The sequence below is a fragment of the Abrus precatorius genome, unplaced genomic scaffold (genome assembly GCF_003935025.1).
Source record: "Abrus precatorius isolate BTA unplaced genomic scaffold, Abrus_2018 Scaffold11, whole genome shotgun sequence".
In the NCBI taxonomy this organism is placed as follows: domain Eukaryota; kingdom Viridiplantae; phylum Streptophyta; class Magnoliopsida; order Fabales; family Fabaceae; genus Abrus; species Abrus precatorius.
Genome location: NW_020874303.1, coordinates 2,117,768 through 2,139,278, shown reverse-complemented (window position 1 = coordinate 2,139,278; position 21,511 = coordinate 2,117,768). Strand labels below are relative to the sequence as shown.

At 33.0% G+C, this 21,511-nt stretch overlaps 4 protein-coding genes and 2 non-coding genes across 10 annotated transcripts; 3 read left to right on the top strand and 3 right to left on the bottom strand.

Annotated features, from left to right (window-relative positions):
* Positions 1 to 4,584, bottom strand: LOC113856106 (probable folate-biopterin transporter 4). 2 transcript variants are annotated; one of them, XM_027487782.1, is made up of 7 exons: positions 4,382 to 4,584; positions 3,862 to 3,989; positions 2,637 to 2,858; positions 1,392 to 1,844; positions 1,087 to 1,284; positions 864 to 1,001; positions 1 to 362 (listed from the first exon to the last, which is right to left on the bottom strand). In XM_027487782.1, exons 1-7 carry the CDS (start codon positions 4,460 to 4,462, stop codon positions 101 to 103), a joined length of 1,482 nt encoding a protein of 493 aa, XP_027343583.1. In that variant the 5' UTR covers positions 4,463 to 4,584; the 3' UTR covers positions 1 to 100. The 2 variants fall into 2 exon arrangements, with proteins under 2 accessions (XP_027343583.1, XP_027343584.1); XM_027487783.1 differs by lacking the exon at positions 4,382 to 4,584 and adding an exon at positions 3,417 to 3,502 and having other exon boundaries at positions 3,862 to 3,893.
* A 1,955-nt stretch (positions 4,585 to 6,539) lies between these two features.
* Positions 6,540 to 10,206, bottom strand: LOC113853996 (tryptophan synthase beta chain 1). Its single transcript, XM_027484769.1, has 5 exons — positions 9,896 to 10,206; positions 9,384 to 9,746; positions 8,155 to 8,597; positions 7,981 to 8,075; positions 6,540 to 6,961 (listed from the first exon to the last, which is right to left on the bottom strand). Exons 1-5 carry the CDS (start codon positions 10,052 to 10,054, stop codon positions 6,786 to 6,788), a joined length of 1,236 nt encoding a protein of 411 aa, XP_027340570.1. The 5' UTR covers positions 10,055 to 10,206; the 3' UTR covers positions 6,540 to 6,785.
* Positions 10,207 to 11,219: 1,013 nt separating this feature from the next.
* Positions 11,220 to 13,676, bottom strand: LOC113853997. The gene is made up of 2 exons (XM_027484770.1): positions 13,353 to 13,676; positions 11,220 to 11,806 (listed from the first exon to the last, which is right to left on the bottom strand). The coding sequence occupies exons 1-2, from the start codon at positions 13,507 to 13,509 to the stop codon at positions 11,523 to 11,525; spliced, it is 441 nt and encodes a 146-aa protein (XP_027340571.1). The 5' UTR covers positions 13,510 to 13,676; the 3' UTR covers positions 11,220 to 11,522.
* A 108-nt stretch (positions 13,677 to 13,784) lies between these two features.
* On the top strand, positions 13,785 to 18,674 carry LOC113854895 (octanoyltransferase LIP2p, chloroplastic-like). 4 transcript variants are annotated; one of them, XR_003502807.1, is made up of 7 exons: positions 14,959 to 14,988; positions 15,316 to 15,354; positions 15,481 to 15,609; positions 15,703 to 15,967; positions 16,067 to 16,217; positions 17,037 to 17,444; positions 17,508 to 17,616. XR_003502807.1 is itself a non-coding variant. In XM_027486214.1 (6 exons), exons 2-6 carry the CDS (start codon positions 15,317 to 15,319, stop codon positions 17,375 to 17,377), a joined length of 909 nt encoding a protein of 302 aa, XP_027342015.1. In that variant the 5' UTR covers positions 13,785 to 13,819; positions 15,231 to 15,316; the 3' UTR covers positions 17,378 to 18,674. The 4 variants fall into 4 exon arrangements, 3 of the variants coding, with proteins under 3 accessions (XP_027342015.1, XP_027342014.1, XP_027342016.1); XM_027486214.1 differs by lacking the exon at positions 14,959 to 14,988 and adding an exon at positions 13,785 to 13,819 and having other exon boundaries at positions 15,231 to 15,339; positions 17,037 to 18,674; XM_027486213.1 differs by having other exon boundaries at positions 17,037 to 18,674.
* Positions 14,486 to 14,559, top strand: LOC113856727. Its single transcript, XR_003502961.1, has one exon. It is a non-coding gene; the product is annotated as a small nucleolar RNA R21 (small nucleolar RNA).
* Positions 15,067 to 15,162, top strand: LOC113856725. Its single transcript, XR_003502958.1, has one exon. It is a non-coding gene; the product is annotated as a small nucleolar RNA Z266 (small nucleolar RNA).
* Positions 18,675 to 21,511: the final 2,837 nt, after the last annotated feature.

Here is a 21,511-nt window from a genome sequence, read left to right as displayed (position 1 = left end):
TTCCCCTAAAATTTTCCCGTTTACAAGTGTAAAATATCAATTATCATAGACCTACAAAAACTAAGGAAGTCAATCCCAAAGGTTTATTGGCAGTTATAAGCTATGCTGATAAACCTGTGGCTTCCTTTGGTATCAGAAACAGAAAAGAAATTGGAATAAAATTGCACAAGGCATGGATGATGATGCCCAAGAGAAGATTGTCAAATGATCCTGATTCAATGTTCAATATAGAAGCCAACCCAGCACCCACAAAAGATCCTATTGTTGTTCCCAAATTGTTTATTGACATGAAAAGGGCAAATAAAGTCCCTTCAATTCCTGGAGGACATAGTTGTCCAGACAAGATCAGAAAAGGCATAAACCTGCAGTTTTTTCCCAAGGAAAAAAAATGGATAAGAATTGGAACTTAGGATGTAACACAAAATATGGTACAAATTATTACGCTTCCTACAAAAAAAACTCATGCAACAATGCAGTTGCACATTTGAAAAGACCAAAATGCACATGAAAAAAGATAGGCACAATCAATTATAAAAGAGCTTCTAGTTTCTAAGCCTATTTTGATGTGCTTGGTAGAGATGAATGTGAGCAATGATAATGTAAACTGTAAAGTATAAAAATGTTAAATTGGTAATATAAATGTAACAAAAATAAAGAGAATCATCATTTACATGCCATCCATACCAAATGTTTTCATCTCTATTTTGAGATGACAACGGAGTTGATATTTAATAAAATAACATGTTTTTCATGTTTTTCTTTATGTTTTTCCGGGATATATTTTTCATCTATCCTACTATGCACATCTATAACTTAAAAATACTTAATAAGAAACAAAAACTGAAAAGAATAGCATTGCATACTTGAACTGATTGATTCCATCAGCAAGAGCAGAGCCAAAGAGCACCATAATCTTGTCTGACACTCCAAATGCAAGATTTTTCCTAGACACTACAACAATCTGAAGAAGATTCAAGAATGCCAACCCAATATGGGCACACCTGTAATCATGATGAGAATATATCAGTCAGGTAAAGATACATAAGTAAAGTATCCACCAATGAGAAATAATGATTAGTTGCTTACATAAGAATTCTTCGTAGGGTCATATACTTTAGGTGACGATTATAAATGAAGGTGCCCAACATAAGTCCCAACCATCCAACAACCCGTGCAGTCCCAAGGAAAGATGGTTCTAGATTTAGAACCTCTGTTTGGTAGTAGAAGATGACAGTTGAAAGATTGGGAATGGTAATGAGAGCGAGGAAAAACCAAGACATAGGTCTGTCCTCATCAACATAAAACAAAGATTATTAATAACCAACGACCATTTTATAGCATTAATTCAGAGGAGTAAAAATCAAAAAGCTTAAATATATGAGATAAGTTACCTCAAAATCATGGGCTGTCTAAATGCACGACACAAATCATAAATCGCTTCTTTCAAAGAATGGAACCACTTTAATGCAAGGGAGTCTCCTTTCTCAAAAGTATTTGATTTGCTGGTATATTCTGATCTACTTTTTGCATTCTTTTTGCCCTTCTTTCTTCTTCTTGTGCTGCTGCGGGACCTTTTGTTTAAAGGAATGTCTTCATCTAGAGTACTTCCATTCATATGTGAATCCCTTACAATTGAATCCTCTGGTATAACTTTGTTATTTACAGAGTTTTCCTCTACAAAACAGCATGATAATAACTGTATGCATGGTAGTACAGAAAACAGAAGAAAAATAGCATCTATCCGTAAATTGGATAATGCATATCCTCCTAACAAACTGCCACATATTCCTCCCAAAGCCATTGCAGACCAAGATACAGACTGGAGATCTCCTGAAAATGAGGCCCTGACCAATGATGGAGATACTTAATCACTGAGTGTAAGAAGAAAAGCATTCAGCAAAGTTTTACATAAACAAAGTACACAGTTGATAGTCACACAAAAGGTTAGCACAAAAGCCAGCATTATGATTCATAAAGGGAAATCCTTCCAGGGAAAACCTTATCTATGGATCTAATAACCGAAATAAAGCTAAGGTAAAATGTTAGGAACTAAAGTTACAAAATGAACACCAAACACCCTTCATAATCCATTACTTTGAGAGATTGGTTGTCCATATATCACCAAAAAAAAAAAAAAAAACTATTGAATGCAATTATCTAGTGAGAAAAATATCAAATCAAAACAAAAAAAATATCATGTGCCAAAAGAAAAAAAAATATTAGACAAAATTGAAAAAAAAAAAAAAAAAAAGACAGTCTTTTAAATGCAAACTTGAACAGGATAGAAAACAATTATAAACAACTCTCATAAAATGTAAAACTTAAAAAAAACAAAAATAACAAAAGGAAATTGTCTGATATTTAGAAGTCATACCACTCTCATTCCCCATTCTTTTTCAAATTTTCATTCCTTTGCTTTTCACTGTGTTCAGCAATCAAGAACTAACATGCACACTATTGAACACCCAGTATTTGATTTCACCCTCCATCCGTGTTATGAAGATATAGAAAATCAAAATAGGCTAAAAAAATGATACTACAATTTGCATTATTAACAATATCTATATGCAGGAATAGTATTCAATATGAAGTTTGTTGGCAAAAATAAGAATAAGGAACTTGTGATGCAAACATACCGGTCAAATCTTACTGCTTCAGCTATCATTGCATCAACAACTACATCTGCCATTGCTGAGCCCAAGTTTTGCACTGTCAACAATACCATCAGGTGCCATGTTGAATCCCTCAAGGTTGCATTTAAGCCTAAAATAAACCATGGCACTAGGGAGAGCACAGTTGCAATCACTAAGTAGGGAATACGTCGTCTTCCTTTAATTGGAATACAATCAGAAAGTATTCTGTTGATCAGTAACCAAATCAGATTGTAAGGAGGTAGTATAAAATTGATTAAATAATACACATACACAAAAACTAAACAAACTAAGCTGTGGATTTTAATGGTCAAAACAGTTCTGTTGGTCAAACAAGAAAGAACTTGGAACTAGATGTAAAGAGGAGGAATTAATTTCAAGAAAGAATTTTCTGATAGCTTTCCATAAGCGAGATTATTACATGTGGCAGCAGTTAAGTAGCTAACTATATGGGAAGCTAACTAATGGTTAACAGTCAACTGAAGAGTTATTGAAAAGTAATAGTAAAATTTCTGTTTATGCAACTACTACTCATGCAGAATTTAAAAAATTAGTTATAGATAGCTTATGAATATTGCTTCCATAAGCTCTTTTCACCTTATTTCAAAGTTATTCAGTCTCCCTAATCAAAATTATTATTTTTCAGCTTATTTCAAGAAGTTTAATGGTCAAATTATGACAAGTCACCATATTAAAAAAAGCTTATTGAATAAGTGTTTAATTAAGTTATGTTTGCAAATGCTAAGCTTATTCATTCAGATGTACCTTAGGATTTTGCATTCTCTTAAACATTTGTGGCACTTTTCTTTTCCCATTTGATGGGAATATCTATGTTATTTTAAAAACCATGCCTGCATGATTTCATGACATCAAAATTTTTAATTCACAGACTAGGAACAGCATATATAATTTAATTTGAACCCATACTTTTCCCTTTCCTTTCCTTTCTTCATTATTCAAAATCCAAAGATAACTTCTATCATTCTGTCTTATCTTCTCAGTAGGCACGAAGAAAGAAACATAAGCACAGAAAAACATCACAATAAAATTATTCACATCAATATAATTTGCTAATCTACCTAAAGATATAGGTATAGAAATATCAGTTTTGTACTTTGTATGCATGCACAAATCTCCCTTCATGCATTATGTGTTTCTACATATGAATAATTGATATAAAATAAAATAAAATAAAATCAATGATATATACCCATATAATGGCTTAATGCTCCATGGGAAAAATGCCACTGAGAGCATAAATTGGGAAGCTGAGGGTGACAACTTAAGAATATCTTTAAGCTGGTAAGATATTGATGTCCACACAAAAGACCTAAAACCCTGCATTAATAGAGTTAATTAAGTTAAAAGGCAACCAAAAGGCAATGCATCAATTACCATTATAAAACTTTATGTCAGCATGTCAATCTATTATCAGCTCACAAGCTTATAGAATCATGATTAATCCGGAAATGGAAAAAAAATAAAAAAATTGACCAATAACACCTAATGTGACATAACAAATAAGTATCTATCAGATCTTAAAAAGAAAAAAAAAATATAAACTAAAGAATAACAAATTTTTCCTTATCTTTTAAGGTTTCATGTTTCGATAAAACAAAAAATTACAAACTATTTCATTTTTATTTCAAAAAAAAAAAAAAACCACCATCGATTTCACAAAACGATTTAAAATTTATATTAAACGGAAACAAAAGATGAAGAATTGGAACCTGGGTGAAGTAAATCAAGCAAATCAGCCAAAGAAACGAAACTCCAAATGCAGCATTCAGCTGCTTCGTCCATTCGATCATTGTACAAAATCTCTCTCTCTCTCTCTCTCTCTCTGTTCTGAGTTCTCACTATGAAGAAGATGCTGATTCCACTGTTCCTTTTGGAGAAGGAACAACAATTTCCATTTCCGTTTTCCCTCCCAACGGTTTCGACAGGGCGGAAGTTATTTCTATTTTGACGGTTTTGTATCTCTCTGCCTCCGTGAGGTGAGGTTAGTTTCGTCATTATGCTTCTATACTGACACGTCCATGAATCGAACTAGATTTCGCCACGTTAGCTATTTGGGGCCCACTCATAAATGGCTATGACCGTTTGACTTTTCTATTTCAGATGAAGACCGTTTGACTTTTCTTAACTTAACATGAGGACTTCGATTACGATTAGCACCGAATTTTTGTGTTGAACTTTTATATATATTTTTTATTTTTATTTTAACTGCGTGTCTCTTTTACTCATGCAGTAAAACTATCATATATTAAATCTTCACTCTAATCTTTTAAATATACATAATCAATTAAGTCATTTAAATTTAAATTTTAAAATATTAGTCTCTGAAATTTACAATTATCAATTAATTTAGTCTTTAATATTAAGAAATGTTAAAAATAAATAGTAGATTATTAATTTATTATTTTAAGTGACATAAATATATACGTGAACTTCAAATGACATTGTATTTATTTACATTGTGTAATACTTTATTTTTATTCATAAAATTAACTTATTATATTATAATTAACAAATTATATCCTACTATAATCTCATTTTCTTTAATTTTTCTCATTGAATTCAACTAAACATCAAAATTTATGAGTACGCATTGTTATTCCAACATTACCAACTTAAACAACATTCTTCTCTCTAACTTTATTTATTTTAGATCAATTTTTATTTCGTTAAACACATCTTCTTATTCTCTTTCCATTCATAATTACACCCAAAATGCATGATTCAAAATTGTTGAAGAATGAAGACAATGGCTAGGTTCATTGTGTTGAAATTGGATTACTTTATTGCGTATTTGTAACGATGAATTCATTTAAGCTTTCTAGTTAAAAATTTGTTTACCACTTTTGCTTCAACCAAGTTAATACTCAGATGCTTAATACAGCTATGGACTCGTGTGTTGTTTTCAGTTCTAAGATTGACTATTAATACACAATGAAACTCTCATTCAATTACTTCAAAGATGAATAGCTGAAAAGAAAGAACTTACGTAGTGCGAAAAGAAGTTAAGATTTAATCTGAAGTTTTAAGTAAAAGAAACCTAATTAAAAGAAGTTGTAAAACAACACCATTTAGAATTAATGTGAACATTTACATGTTACTTAATATTCTAAATCAATAATCTGTTACTTATTTTTAACATGTCCTAAAATATGAACTGAAATATCAAAATTTATTTTAAGAAACTAGATTTGTAAATTTACAATTTTAAAGACTAACTTTAACTACATTATATATTTCAGACACTAAAGTAAAAGTTTATCCAATAACAAAACATTTAGGATATAACTATTGAATAAAAAATAATAATTTTATATTAATTCATCAATATGCTTGATAATAACTTATATTATTTAGATGTATTCATTAAAGTTAAAAGGAAATAGTGAATAAATTTCTTTTATTTTATTAAAAAAATATGATTTTTTTTTTTATTTGGGATGACAAAGTATTGTATTTATAATAATCATTTGGAAAGAAGCAAGGTACATATAGTATTCTGAACTTTGGCAAAGAAAGAAATAGTCCAAAATACTACCTTTTTTTTTATTTTTTTTATGTTCTAACTTCTGAGATTGGTCCCCCGTCCCTGAAGAAAACTTATATGGACTTATTTGAATTAATTTTAGAAATTGATTGCGTTTTATCTATTATTCATTTATCACGAGCTTTGTTGTATCCTACAAATTCTCTAAATAATTCTTTTACTACTTTAAAAAATAAGCATTGAATTAAAAAAAATATATATGCATTTCATTATCTTAAAAGCATGAAAAGAGGGATCTAAATTATTTATCTGTCATACATTCTTTGCCTAATGTATGCCTGCATGAAGCCAACCGATGTTCTTTTTGCTGCAACAAATAAAAACAACGACAATAAATATCCTTTATTCCAATATGGCACTTCTAAAAATTCTAAATCACATGTTGGTTTTCACAAACTGAAGTATTCCTAAAATCCATTCTTTCACAAGTAATCCACCTCAAACTCAGGAATTTCATAGCAATATCAATAAGATAGAAAGCCATTCAAGAGCCAAGCTGTTGATCTATGCTGAAGACTCAATCATGTCATAGCATCATAGCATGTCTAGTAGAACCAGGATCCATACATTCAAACATTCAAGTACTTCAGAGCAGTTTGAACATCCTTATCCCCTCTGCCACTGCAGTTAACCACCACCTTAGTTCCATTTGGAAGGGTAGGGCAGAGTTTCTCCAAATAAGCCAAAGCATGAGATGTCTCCAAAGCTGGAATTATACCTTCCATCCGAGATACTCTCTTAAAGGCTGCAGATATAAAAAGGACCCCAATTCAATTTCTGATCTTGAAAAGCAAAAGAATATATTACATAGATAATGGCTCTACATGATAATAAACAGCAGGTTGCCCAAACAATCTGTTAATATAGGTTACTTTCTTTCAAAATTCATTAAAATTTTCACCAGGTTCAATGATTTTTTATTATTATTACAAGCAGACTCACAGCTCATAGACAAGAAGGGACATAAATTAAGAAACTCTGATTGCCAGTCTGCCCATAAAGCCATAAGGTGTAGTTTTGGGGCAGTAAGTAGTGCCAACATATTAAAACTTGGTTGTTAAAGAATTTATTTCCAGAAAATATAATCTTATTTTCGAACTGATAACCTATATAATGCTTGATAAGGTGCTCACATTTATGATTTGTCTCATTCAAATGTTCTGACACAATAAGTTAAAATACAGGAAAATGTGCCAACGACATCGCTGCAAAAGATCTCCTCAAACTGCAGCAGCATATATGGATCCCGATGCTAACAATACAGCAAATTAAACAGATAAGGGAAACACCAAATTAAGAATACTGGAATGGCATAACGAAATGACTATTGAACCTGGAAGTGTGATTCACAACAATTAACAACAGTTACCATTAACATATATACATATTCTATCTGAGCTAACAACAAGCCACCATAATAAAGGTGGGAGACAGTTATAACTTTTTCTTAGAGACACTTCATTCTTTTCTCGTTCATGCTTCTCTCCATTTTACGTTTTAGATTATTAGTATCTTAGGTATTTGAAGATTTATAAAGAGAACAAAAGTCATACAAAAACAAGAGAAAAACCAACCAAGGCAAATAAAATTGAAGTGTAAGATTCATTTTCTACCAAAGATATCATTACACATTTGACAAAGCGATAAATATACAAAAACAAGAGAAAAACAAACCAAGGCAAATAAAATTGAAGTGTAAGACTCATTTTCTACCAAAGATATCATTACACATTTGACAAAGCGATAAATATAGGGTAGTCCTACCTTCCAGTGCTTCTTCATCGGTAACGCTGTAGTATTCAGCACGCTCTACATCTTTCAAGAAACTATGCTCTGGTCCAACCCCAGGGTAGTCCAACCTATAAACGTTAACAAGAAAGAAAAAATGGAATGAACAAATTCTGGACAAACAAGTAAAAGGGAAACCAGATGAATTACCCTGCACTGATAGAGTGAGGCTCAATTATTTGCCCATCATCATCCTGCAAAAGATAGCTCATAGCTCCATGCAAGACCCCAATTTCTCCCTTCGTTAATGTGGCAGCATGCTTATCACTTTCTAGGCCCAACCCAGCAGCCTCCACACCAATCAGCCTAACATCTTTGTCATCAATAAATTCATGGAAAAGTCCCATGGCATTTGAACCGCCACCAACACATGCGACCAGAACATCTGGCTTCCCTCCCCACTTTTCCAATGCTTGCCTTCTTGTTTCTTTGCCAATCACTGCTTGGAACTCTCTTACCATCATTGGATATGGATGTGGCCCAGCAACAGAACCCAAAATATAATGTGTTGTTTCCACATTAGTCACCCAATCCCTTATAGCTTCTGATGTAGCATCCTTTAATGTAGCAGTCCCAGAATGGACAGCTCTCACCTACATGACAAAATTACCCAATCATCAAGCCCAGTGAAAAGAAGAACACTGATAAATTGATCAAACAACCAAGCCTTACCCCATCATTTAAGTCCACCCAGATCGATCGAACACTATGGATAAGCAAATTTATGTTAAAATTGTCAAACAAATAGTTTGAAGTTAATGTCTAGCGATGGACACACCCTGCATTCACAACAAGATGCCTTTCCCCATTTATATTTCCAATGTTAATACTTTTTAAGTTTAAACTTAGTCTAGGATACTTTGTACCCAACCATTTACACTTGATTGCCATCAGGATCAGTCAATTAGATAATTAACAAGAGCTCATAAATTTTTAGTTCGTACACAAAACGCACCACCCTAATAAAATAAGAATAAAATCAAGTTAGTCCTCAGAATTGTATAGGTGGGGCATGTTAGTCCTGAGATTTTTGAAACCCCTTTTTAGTCCCTAACTTCATAAAAAGTCATCCATAACTTCAGTTTTTATCACTGTTTTGCAAGGTTACAGACTAACGAAGTTTTTATAATTTCAACAACTAAACTGTCATATAATCCCGAGGACAAATTGAAAGTTGTCTCTTAAAAATAACTGTTGATAGCCATTATGCTAAGGCACATAGAAGACAATTCATTCATCCTAACAAACAAGTAATATCAAAGTTATCAACAAAAGATAATTTTCTCACAAATATTATCATTCTCATTCTACACCAAATGTAACCATCCTAGTAAAATGATACACTAACACCAACAATAAAGTACAAGATGCCAACACACCTCAGCACCAAGAAGTCGCATTCTGAACACATTAAGGGCCTGTCTTTCCATATCCTGAGCACCCATATAAACAACACATTCCAACCCAAACCGAGCACACACAGTGGCAGTAGCAACCCCATGTTGACCAGCACCAGTCTCAGCAATAACCCTTTTCTTTCCCAACCTCTTTGCAAGCAATGCTTGAGCAACAGCATTGTTGATCTTGTGAGCACCCGTGTGATTCAAATCCTCCCTCTTCAGATACACCTGAGGCCCTTCACCATCATCACCACCACGCTTGTAATGCTGTGTAAGCCTCTCAGCGAAGTAAAGGGGGCTTTCACGACCCACATAGTCCCTCAGAACCCCACTAAGCTCTTTCTGCAAAAGTCAGAAACTTTTTGGTCCCTGAAGATACCATTTTGCGTTTTCTTCAAAAAAGAGGTGAAAAATCCAAGTGGGCCTTTGGATTTCGACGGTGACGAAGCAATGCAGAATGAGAAAAGTGAAAGAAGAGAAGAGAATGGAACCTGAAAGTCTTCGTCGGCTTTGAGTGAATGGAATGCGGTTTCTAGCTCGGTGAGAGCGTGCATTAGAGTTTCCGGCACGTACTTGCCGCCGAACCGGCCGAACCGGCCAAATGGGTCGGGTCGTTGAAATTGAACCGAACCGGTGTGGCGGTCCTCCATTGAGAGAATGAATGAATGAATGAACGGGAAGGAGTAGAAGAAGAGAAGAGGAAGTTGTAATTTTGAGGGATTTGAAGGGTATGGTATGTTTTGTGCAGAAGAGTTGGAGAACGATCACTGGATATTGGTTTTGCTGTAAGAAACAGGGCAGGCTTGGGAGTTGGCAGGATAATTTTATTTAATTAAAATAATATTTGAGATCAACATTATGATTTTAATAATAAATTTATTTTCTTAATATTTCAGATGTTTTAATCATAAGATAATATAATTAATGATCTTTCTTTAAATTTATATATTTTTTTTATAACAAATTATTGTTATGGGTACAAAAACTGTTCTTTTTTGTTCCAATGTTAAACTATCAAGTATGTCTAAGATCTTGATGGGAAACACTACTAAAAACTGAAGATAAAAAATTTGAAAATTTCATAGAGTACTTAAGTCAAATCTTAAAATACTTAATTTCACAAAATTATTGTGCTCATACCAAACATAAAGTTACGAAAATATAACTTAATAGGAAATATTTAGCTATATATATTACTAAATTTTTTTCACTTAAAGTGTCATATGGCATTTTTTATTTTTTATTTTTATATTTAAACTCTCTCACTCAAAATGTCACATGAATTTCCTATTATTATTTTTTTAAAAATATGTTAACCTGAAAACAATATTATACTAGCCTAACACAAGTTAAATGTAGGAAAGTAAATGTATATACAAAAACAAACAATCATCATCACCGTAGCTAAAAAGGCAAGTAAGCAGATTTAAAGTTTTATGCTTCTTGGTTGTTTCTAATATACCAGAAAAATAAAAAAACCTAAAGTGAGGTGAACTGATAATTTTTGTCCTTATATTCATATTTGGGATATATGTAAATTAACAAGGAAAATGAAAAGACAACCCAATAAACTAGGTACAATTTAGTTACATAAAGTTGTTGAAAACATATTAAGGGATTGAGGTAATTTTAATATTGAAGGCATGGTACGTGATCTTGATACACAGCCAATGAGAGAATTCGGTAACTATGTCCATTGAAGCATCACATAATAATTATAATTCAATAATTAAATTGATAAAAATCATATCATACATAAAATTACTAAATGATGTAAGAATGTTGAATCTTACATTGATATAATCTTATCTTTCATCATGTATATGCATGAAAAAAAAAATTACATATTTAAGCCTTGGGAGTTGGGATCATTGGACTACTCTCAACGATAATGCCATTAACAAGGATTTTGCATTACTCTCAACGAAATTGCCATATACAATTATTTAAATACGTTTCATGCTCTACTTTGACTAAGCTCTATGTTGAAATAATAAATACATACCAGACACCACTACAGAAAATATAGTATAAAGAAAATATGCTCATACATTCATTAGTTTTATTTGAGTTCTACCAAGCATAAGCACCACTAGATTGAGAAAAAGCTAGTATATATCAAATGCAGTATGTTGGAACACTGATGGGTCTATAAACAAAGGTCCTGACAGTGTGTGAATATCCTGATGGGTGATTGTAACTGAATTTCACACCCAAGCTACCCTCACCAAGTTGAGTGCAGTGCTCATGGAAACTACTGATGGGTCGGGCAAGACACGCATCCCAACGATCGCTCTCAGGCATTGTCTCTGCCACTGTATATATCCCCTTAGCGTCTGTGAATGCCTGATAATTTAGAACCTCCCCAGATTTGGTGATGCATAGAACAGCAACCTCAGCACCTGCATTGAGGCACTCAATTACTTTCTTTTGTTAAGAAAATGAAATAATAGTCAATATGTTACATAGAACCATATTATAAATCAATCTATGGAAACTGCATTTTGGGTTACACAAAGATTTAGGAATGCACCAGTAAAGGGGTAATGTGCTAGAATATAATCCTATCTTATCTTCAACGGATTTGTCAGGAATGTGCTTGGTTGCAATAATTTTAGGTCAGCGAATAAAGGAGCAATCTTTAATCATGTTATCAAATACCTCTCATAGCCTAGCAAGAAAAAACAAGTTAGACACTGGATGATCTTCTGGTGAGGTTTCTATTCATAAATTTAGAACAAGTTTAATTCAAAATTAATTGGTAGAATTGAAATTATTTGTTTGTAACTGAAATCAACTAAGAGAATGTGGAAAAGGAAGAAACTTCAATTGCTGCATTTGTTGATCTGAGATGTATAACATGACTGAAACATTACTCCTACATTATGGTGACTGTAAGTTGCAATAGTTTCAACTTTTTACTCTCTGTATCATCCAAAATCAGTTTAGTGCCTATTTAGTGAAGGATGCAAAATCGGTTACTTTAGAATCGACAAATTTATTAATTTTAGCTGCTGTCCATCTTGCAAATAGGAATGTGCATATATTTTTATCATTGTTGATTTTTCATTGAAAATCGATTGTAAGTAAGGCTAACGGTATTCCAAACAGGCTGTTAGTAGTTTTCAATTCCTAAGAATTAGCATGTTTACTACATTTATGCAAGATATCCGCAAGCTTCGATCAACTTAACGCAACATATAAAACAGTTTTCTTACCCAAAAAAAAAAGAAGAAGAAGAAAGGGTACGAAAAAAGAAGAAGAAGAAAGGGTACGAAAGAAAAGTTAAACATCTTCACAATGATTAGAGAATACTAGTCAATGATACAAATAAACTTCAAACATATGGCAAGGCAAAGTGACCAAGTGGAAGCGACTATTATGAAACCTTTCTTTTCGAACCTACAATACCATCATTCAAAAATCAACATGTAAGATTGGATCAGGATCATAAATCTTCCAGAAATCAAATTACACTTAGAATTGGGGGGAAAAATTTTCCACACCCAACTGAGATTAATCAGGTTATCCATTCTTATGAATATATGCAAATCCATTGATCAAACCAATCAAAGCCATCTCATCATCCTTCTGTTCATTAGTGGATATAAAACAAACAATTCAGGATAATTGATCATCATAATCATTTCCTCATGGCAATAATCAGTTTAGTGTTGTATGGCAAACTTCTTCCACTGGTCAAACAACATAAAAAACAAGCAAGAAATTCATGCACTAAATGGTTAAAATCTTAATCACTAACTACACCACCGATACCAACACACACAAGTGCTGAGCACCAAGTTGAACAATTGGTGATGGAAAATGGAAAGGCCATGAACCACAAAAAGCTAACAACTTCCATCGAAGGGGGAAAACCCCATTTCGAAAACTCCATCAAAACGACAAATATGCAAAACAAAACGCCAATTGAAGAGAGAGAAAAACCTTCAAGAACATGGTCTTCAGGTCCAAGAGAAGAATCCCCACAAACATCACAAATAACTCTTCCATGAATTTCACCAGTCCAAGCACTCGCATCCGAAGCAAAGAACAACAACAGAATCAGACCCATCACCATCTTCTGCCTCCTCTTCACTTCCATGGTTGAGATTGAGAAAAAAAACCTAAAAATGGTACCTTTCTCAGAGCACTGTGTTTTTGGGTTTATGGGGTAGTTGTGTTACTGCTCCCAAGGGTGTTCAGAGAGCATTGGTTTTTCCACCGACAATATAGTTGAATCACTGAATCCAACGAACGAGTCTACCCCACCCTAGTACTGGCTAGGGACTGAATCGTCATTTAAGTGTCCAGGGACTAACTTGGAAAATCACACTATGCTATTTCTTATAAATACTGACCAAACCCTCATTTTTGTTGTTCTGATGTGCTGCTTCTGGTAGGGTTACGTAATGGTATGTTATTCTACGTTTGGTTGTAAGAAACTGTTTCTATCGTGAAGCTGATGTGTTTAGAGTTTCTGTTGTTAGGAGTTTATTTTTGGGGTTTGTGTATTGCATGCTAAAAAGTTCAATTTTTTTTACTCTGGGTGGTTTTTCTTGGTGTTTCTGAAGAGTGGAAAATGAACTCTGTTTTTTGTGTTGTTTAGTGTGGAGGGAAAATTACTTTGGGGTTATACTAGTATAGACCCTTACGATCGAGCTCAATGTGACTTGTTATCCTTCATGATATGTCTTCCATAGTGTTTTTATTTATTTATTTATTTATTTATTTTGGGAGTAGGATCAGTGTTGTGTTTGTGACTGGTTAATTTCTATTTTAAATTTTATGTTCTATTTTCCCCCTTCTTTTGATGGGAAAAACTTGTTATTTTTTCAGTTTGATTGGTAAATAATTTAAGATGGTAATTTCATTTTTGATGGTTCGAGAGTTACGCTGATTCAGATTTTTTTTACTGTACATTAAAATTTTACATTTTCCCTTTTAATTCATAATTTTAGGATACAGTTGGATGCATCTAGCTATTCCCTTAATTTTTTTATTTTGCAAAGCTTTCAATTAAAGGGTGCATATATAGTTGGGTTGGGTGATCACAATTGCCCTTCCTTGTTATGAATGGCTTTCCCTATGATGATTTATAATTTTGAAAGTAGTGGACTGAATTCCCTTGAAGAGAAGTGAAATCTGAGGGATGGTCAAATGTTTTATTACTGTTGGTCTTTTGCTGTTTACTGACCTATTGTGCCATGTAGCATCCTTTCTGAGATTCTAACATGCAGTGTCGTAAGCAAAATTGGGTAATTTTCTGGTGGTTTGATTGGCTTTTTGTAATGCACTGTTGTAAGATGTATAAGCACGGCCCTTAAGATCGCCTTCCTTATCATCCATGGAAGCGTTTTGAGTCATAGCCATGCAAAATCAACTTATTAGTTCCCATTAGGGTTTTCCTTCTGGGGCCTCCTCTCTCCCACTTGATTCATATATTAATGAGGCATAGATCCTTGTTACCTTTGGACCTGTTAAATCCTATTAAGTTCATTAATAGGAGTTCAGATCTTTTGGTACTTGATTAATGTCTATGTTAGCAAGTGGGAACACTTATATCAAATCTTACTTTCATATTTTTTGTTTGCTTGTATCTTGATGATTGGTTTGGTGCTGTGCTTGTCTGCATTTACTAATTCTGTTTTAGTTGAAATACAAAAGGCAAGGTTGATGAATCAATTAGATGTGTGATATTAGAAGTCCTTTCCGAACTCAAATTTTGAGGCATATTGATATATCTGACTTGTTAATTTTTTATGTTTTGAAATACTATGACATAATTAAAAAAAGTCACTAAATTAATATATTTATCATTTGCAGAAGGGTGTTAAGAAAGATCATCCCCCTTCCCTTCTCCTGTTCTGTTTGCAGGCTTGTATTGTGTATTAATACCAACACGGCTGCCAATGTTCAGTCTTTTGGATTTTGGGTTGAGCTCATTGATGTCCTCATTCTCTCCAATTTTCTTTCATTGCTCCGGTGTTTATGCATTACACATACACTAGGTACCATTTCACAGAGTTAGTTATAGCCAATTAGACATGACTTTGTTGGGTGCATATTGTTTCAGCATAGTCCCATCAACAGCATTGGGGTGCCCTTCTCTATCTCAAAGGCCCTACTTTAACCTGCACAAGCCAATCTTGTATTCCAAACCATCCAAACTCACTGGTCTTGTAACCAATGGCCACGGAAGGATGTAAGTTGCACTGATCTGCTCTTTTGTTTCCATTAACATCTTACTTCCAAGTTCCAAACACTGAAAGACCTGACCACAAAGGAAATTTTGCAGCTGTGATCTCTTTGATTTGCACCAGGAGCAAGTCCCTTATGAAGTGGCATGGGCTTGGCAAAAGGAGATTGTCAAGGACAAGAAGGCACAGATTGAAAAGGAAGGAGACTGCACTGATACCCTAATTATTCTGCAACACCCTTCTGTTTATACATTGGGTACCGCCAGTACTGAGGAGAACCTCAAGTTTGACATGAACAATGCCCCCTTTCATGTTTATCGCACTGAACGTGGTGGAGAAGTCACATACCATGGTCCTGGCCAGGTGCTTGCTCTAAATTACTTGCTACAGTTTTCCAACTTCCTATTTGTAATTTATTTTGAATAATGGTTCATAACACTTAAACTGTATTTTGCATTACAGCTTGTTATGTACCCCATCATCAACCTCCGAAGACACATGATGGATCTTCATTGGTACCTTAGGACTCTTGAAGAGGTTGTCATTCGTGTTCTTTCATCAACATTTTTTATTCAGGCTTCTAGGCTGGAAGGTTTAACTGGTGTTTGGGTTGGTAAGTCTATAAATCATATTGATATTACACATATAGTTTTGATGGTTTTTTATCCTCACTTCCTGCTCTGGATCTAAGCTATCGTGGTTATTATTCATATGTACAGTTAATAATGATACAGCCTTGGATGTGTCTTATCTTAATAAAAAAATTATTAAATATCTTCCAAGATCTTTCATTCTTGGTTATAACATTTGAGTTCTTTTTCTACAACATTGCCCTGAGGGATTGATTTGATTGATAAGATTTAGTCTCATACATACATCATAGAAATTACATCTAGATTACAGGTATTACCCGTTTACTATTATTGATACTCTGCATAGTTGAAAGTAAGTTGGATTGATCATATTTAACATTTTAGATGTTGCTTTCTATAAAATGTGTTTACTGGGTTTACAATTGTATGTCTCAGTCTCTAAATATTCATGGCAGAGACAACAATTAGTTTAACTGTTGTGATTCAGTATTAATTATTCATCCCCCTTAGGTTATTGTGTCTATTCTATAGATTGATTTCTTGGTGCCAGCATCATCTACCAAACAGGATTTGATTGACACAGCTCAGAAAACTTTGTGATGCTGCTGTCTTGTGCCTAGAAGTGGTGTCAGATTTTTAACCCTTTTTACTTTTGATTTAAGGCAGACACTAATACAACCTTTAGTTACTTTGCTCTACTGATGGTAGCTGTGCTATAAGATTGTAAAACACATTCAATTATGCTTGTGAATTTGTCATGATTCAAAATTGTTGAATTTTTCAAGAAGTTTCCAAAATCATTTGCTTTCTTCTTATTCTACATAGTAATTCGTTTCCAGGAAATGAGAAACTGGCAGCTGTTGGTATACGAGTGTCTCACTGGATAACCTATCATGGTGTAGCTCTTAATGTCACGACAGATTTGTCTCCCTTTAAATCGATCATCCCATGTGGAATACGGGACCGTCAAGTGGGAAGCATTAAAGGGTTGATGAGAGAAGGTAAGCTATGTATTGGTCATAGAAAAAGTGATTTGTATTGTGTGGACGATGCTAGTCTTATTCACATTACATATAAGTCCTTGATTGAAGAGTTTTCACAAGCATTTCAGCTTGAGTTCAGTTACAAAACTATTTCTGTTCCCATGTTGTACGAAAGGAAACAAAGCTGTCTTACCTAAGAGACTCGGCAAAGTTGAATGTTTGATAGACATAGTAGTCCCTTGTTTATTCACCTTTTCCAAATAGGTGGTGCAGCAAAAGCATTATCAGTCTTGCAATAAAACATACTTGTTACTTTATCTTCTGGTGGTGCAGCAAAAACATTATCAGTCTTGCAATAAAACACACTTGTTACTTTATCTTCTCTTGGTGGCTGTAGGTATGTGACTTGCCTATGTTAAATTCTTGTCTCTTTGTATTCTTGGTGCCGTGTTACTAAACTGCAGTTGATATGAGCCCAACATAAACAACGTGGTTGTTATAGTTTATTGGGTTGGGGGTGAATTGCTTCTCTTAACGTATTTTAAAAAGTAAAAAGGGTAACTAGCGAAGACTGCTCCTGAGTTTTAATAAATCGCCATTTGACACACAGCTTGGTTGTGTACTAACCATTCTCTACCGAAGGTAAAATGTCCCATGTGGGAGTTTGGATGGCCCGTTGGTGTTCTCATGTAATGTATTGAACTCAACAAGAGGTTGAAGGTCAAAAGACGGCTTGTTAGTGCTTGCATTGTCCCTGAACTTCATTCTTGAAATGCCCAAAACATTCTTCTAGATTGCACTCCCTTGCTGGTGTGAGATGTTTGAAATATGCTTTCTGCAACTATGGTTAAAAACTGGATGAAGTTAGAAGAAATATTTGAAGTTGGGGCAAGCTGACCATTGGAGGCATGCAAGTGCTTAGTCTTTACCATAAATTGCTATATTTAGAGGAGGGAAACATTTGGTTCTTTGATTGAGTGCCCTCTATTTGTTGTTCTTGCACACATCATGTTTTTGTGGTGGTAACTTTGTGGAATGACCTCATATAGCTCAAGTGAATCAAGCTTGTCACGCTTTATATTTGTTAACTAGATGTAACAGTGGAATGTGTGACTATAAGGTGCTATGGATCAGCAGCACAAAAGAACTGGTTGTTGCTACAATTGCTAGGAAAGGGTTTGCAAATTCCTTGGATGGGTGAGTAAAGCCATTGAGGTGCAATGAAGCTAAAAAGCGTAGGAAATGTGTTGATGAGGGAAGGCACATAGTAGTAGCCATTATAATATAGGAATTTTGCTTTTGTAGAAATTGGTTTTGTAAAAGCTGAGGTAATAGTTCTTAAACCCTCAGTTGAAGTAATCAGTATAATTAGGAGTAGCAAGTTTGGTACTGTTTGTGTTTACAACTATGCTGCTTTTGTTATCATTATCGATATCATACAAAAGTTGAAGCGGTGGAATGTACCCATTTGTTCCCAGTATGATTATTGCATTTTGAAATGAAAGATGGGTTTTAGTGCATTTGTTCACAGTATCATATATCCATTAATTTTTAATGCCAGTTTTACTGGAAAAGATAGCTAAAGGTGTTAGTCCAGTGCAAAACTTATCCAGTATGATGAAGTCCATTGGTTCATAGAAAGATTACATTCAACTATTTTTCTTCATGTTGCCAGATGTCAATTTACATAACCAAAAAAAAGTAGCTGCAATAGAGATAAGTTATACAATTGTCATAAAAACCGAGTGATGCTAGCTAACCAAAGTATTGTCACTTAAAACATTGAAGGGGGACCATAGTTTCTTAAAATATATATCATCTATCCATCAACCAAAGAATAAAAAACATAAAATTTATTCAGAGACAGTAGCATATTTAATAATTCCACCAATAGTAACACTTGTTTGACTCCTGAAGTTCCACTTATAGTAACTTAAATAGTAAACTTTTGCGTGATTGGTTTCCCCTTACTGCAAGCATGGCGTTATTGGTTCCTTACTTTGGTTCTTGTAACACACCAATAGATTCGCTTCATTCTTTTTTTTTTTTCCTTTTAGACTTGGAAACTTTTGTTGCCTTTGAAATTTGGCTCAGATTGAAGAGGGACTCCACTTCGACTACATTTGAGTGGCTCATTGAATATTATTCAGTGTTGGAGTTCTTTCATGCTGACTCTACATTAATCTGAGAATGGATTGGCCTTTTCTGGATTCCTTGGCAAATCTTGTCCTACTAATATTGTTTAGTTTAATCATTTCATGTACTTTTCAGTGATTTAAATTAATTTATTGTATGAATCTCAATAGAATATAATGACTCGTTAATTTCATCACAATTTTCACACTTCAATTGAGGATCTTCTCGCAGAATGTGACTTTCAAGTTAAATTGCTCTGACCAGTTTGAACATAGATCAACAGTGATATTTGGTAACTTCCAAAGACCCCCCTTTATTATATCGGACCACTGAACATTATTGTCACACCCTTTTGACTATATTGGCCATCTACAATACCTTGTTTTCTTGTTAAGATATGCAAAATCTTGATTCTTTGCAACATCTACCATTAATTAGTATTCGTATTGGTTAATCAATTTACCTCACATTCATTTACGTTAAAAACTTTTAAGCCAAGCATATGAATTAATGACCTATTAAAAGAAAAAGAATACACAGTAAAGTGTTGAAAGAAACATCAAACATGCCATTAATATGTACAAAATATACTGATAGAAGAAAACCGCAATTGATTTAAGAGTCAATAAATAGATGGAGTTTATAAAATTTTATTATTTTTTTAAAATTTAATACTTTATCTAACTACTTTATTTTAATGTATAATATATTATTTAAATATAAATGAATGTCAATTATAAAATTATATATATATGATGCTTAATTTGTTTAAAGTTTGACACTTGTGATCATAAAATTAATATTGCATAATTCACCGATTATATTAATAAAACTTGAGGAATATAAAATGTTATTAAACAAAATAGATAACCAAGATTTACTTCTAGCGCTAGACTACATAAATTTTTTTCAATATACCTAATATTAGGAATTTCAGTCTAACTTCTGTGTATCTCTACACTTGAATCTTCATGCTGAAGTGAAGCATAATACTTTCCTCATTCGAGTAAATATTGTAACTTTTTCTTTCTCCCCTACAGATAAAGTCAGAGCATTACTTGAATATAGTTTACTTTCAAGAAAAGGATTAAAATAAGATAAGGACCACAAGAAAGACGGCTAAATACGAATCCTTGTCTTTGGTTGATGCCATAACAACTAAGTTTTTTTTTTTTAATTAATAAATGTAAATCCTCCTGCTCTTTATTCTTACAAATTCTCCTAATTATTAAATCAAGAAAGTATTTAATATGTTTTATGTTTTTAATATAATAATAAATAAATTATTTTTATTTAATACTTACTTTATAAAATTGTAGGAAGATTATATTAGGAGGATATAACCAAGTTTTTTTTTTAACATTTTTGAACTTTAGATATAAATTGAATTAGAATATTATTATTTTTTAAATTTGAATTTAAAAATACATTAGGTATAGATAGAATTTAAAATAGACATGGGGTGAATATTGAAGGAACAAATAATACAATTGAATAGTATTTTCATACTTAAAATTATTATTATTGTAAACTAGAAATTTATAGTGTATAAGAGTGGTATATAGGCTATGTACTGTGACACAATTATTTAAGAAATAGTATAATAAAAAATTAAAAATAGTTTATTAGAAAGGAATACTAATATAGAACAAATAATAGAAAAAAAGTAATATATGCTCATTCCAATTCATTAGAAAATTGAATAGGAAACGTGGGATTCGGAGCATTGGTATATAAAAGCAAGACTAGCAACACCTCTATCTCCCATTTCACATCTATCATCAATATCCTTTTCATTCTTCGTTTCAACCTTGCAAAATGAGTACATATGGTAAGTCCAAAATATGGAGTATATATAGATGAAAACATTTATAAATTACCTTGCTAATTAATATTTTCAAATTTTCCTTATACAAAAAGGATACCATGATTGATATATATTAAATTTTGTATGTGTCTTTACTTAGTGTATACTTTTGGTTTGGTTGGTTTATGACATTTCCCTCACTCTATGTTTTCCTAATTTTAATTTAAATAGTTTTCTCATGGATCCTTGTTAATCATAAATTCAACAGAAATTGGAGGATCGGAACTTGACAATGGGCATCAATTCTCAGTGTTCCGATTGTGCGTATTAGAAGGAAGATGGGATTATGCATATCCAGCATATAAAAATAATAGTGTGTTTCATAAAG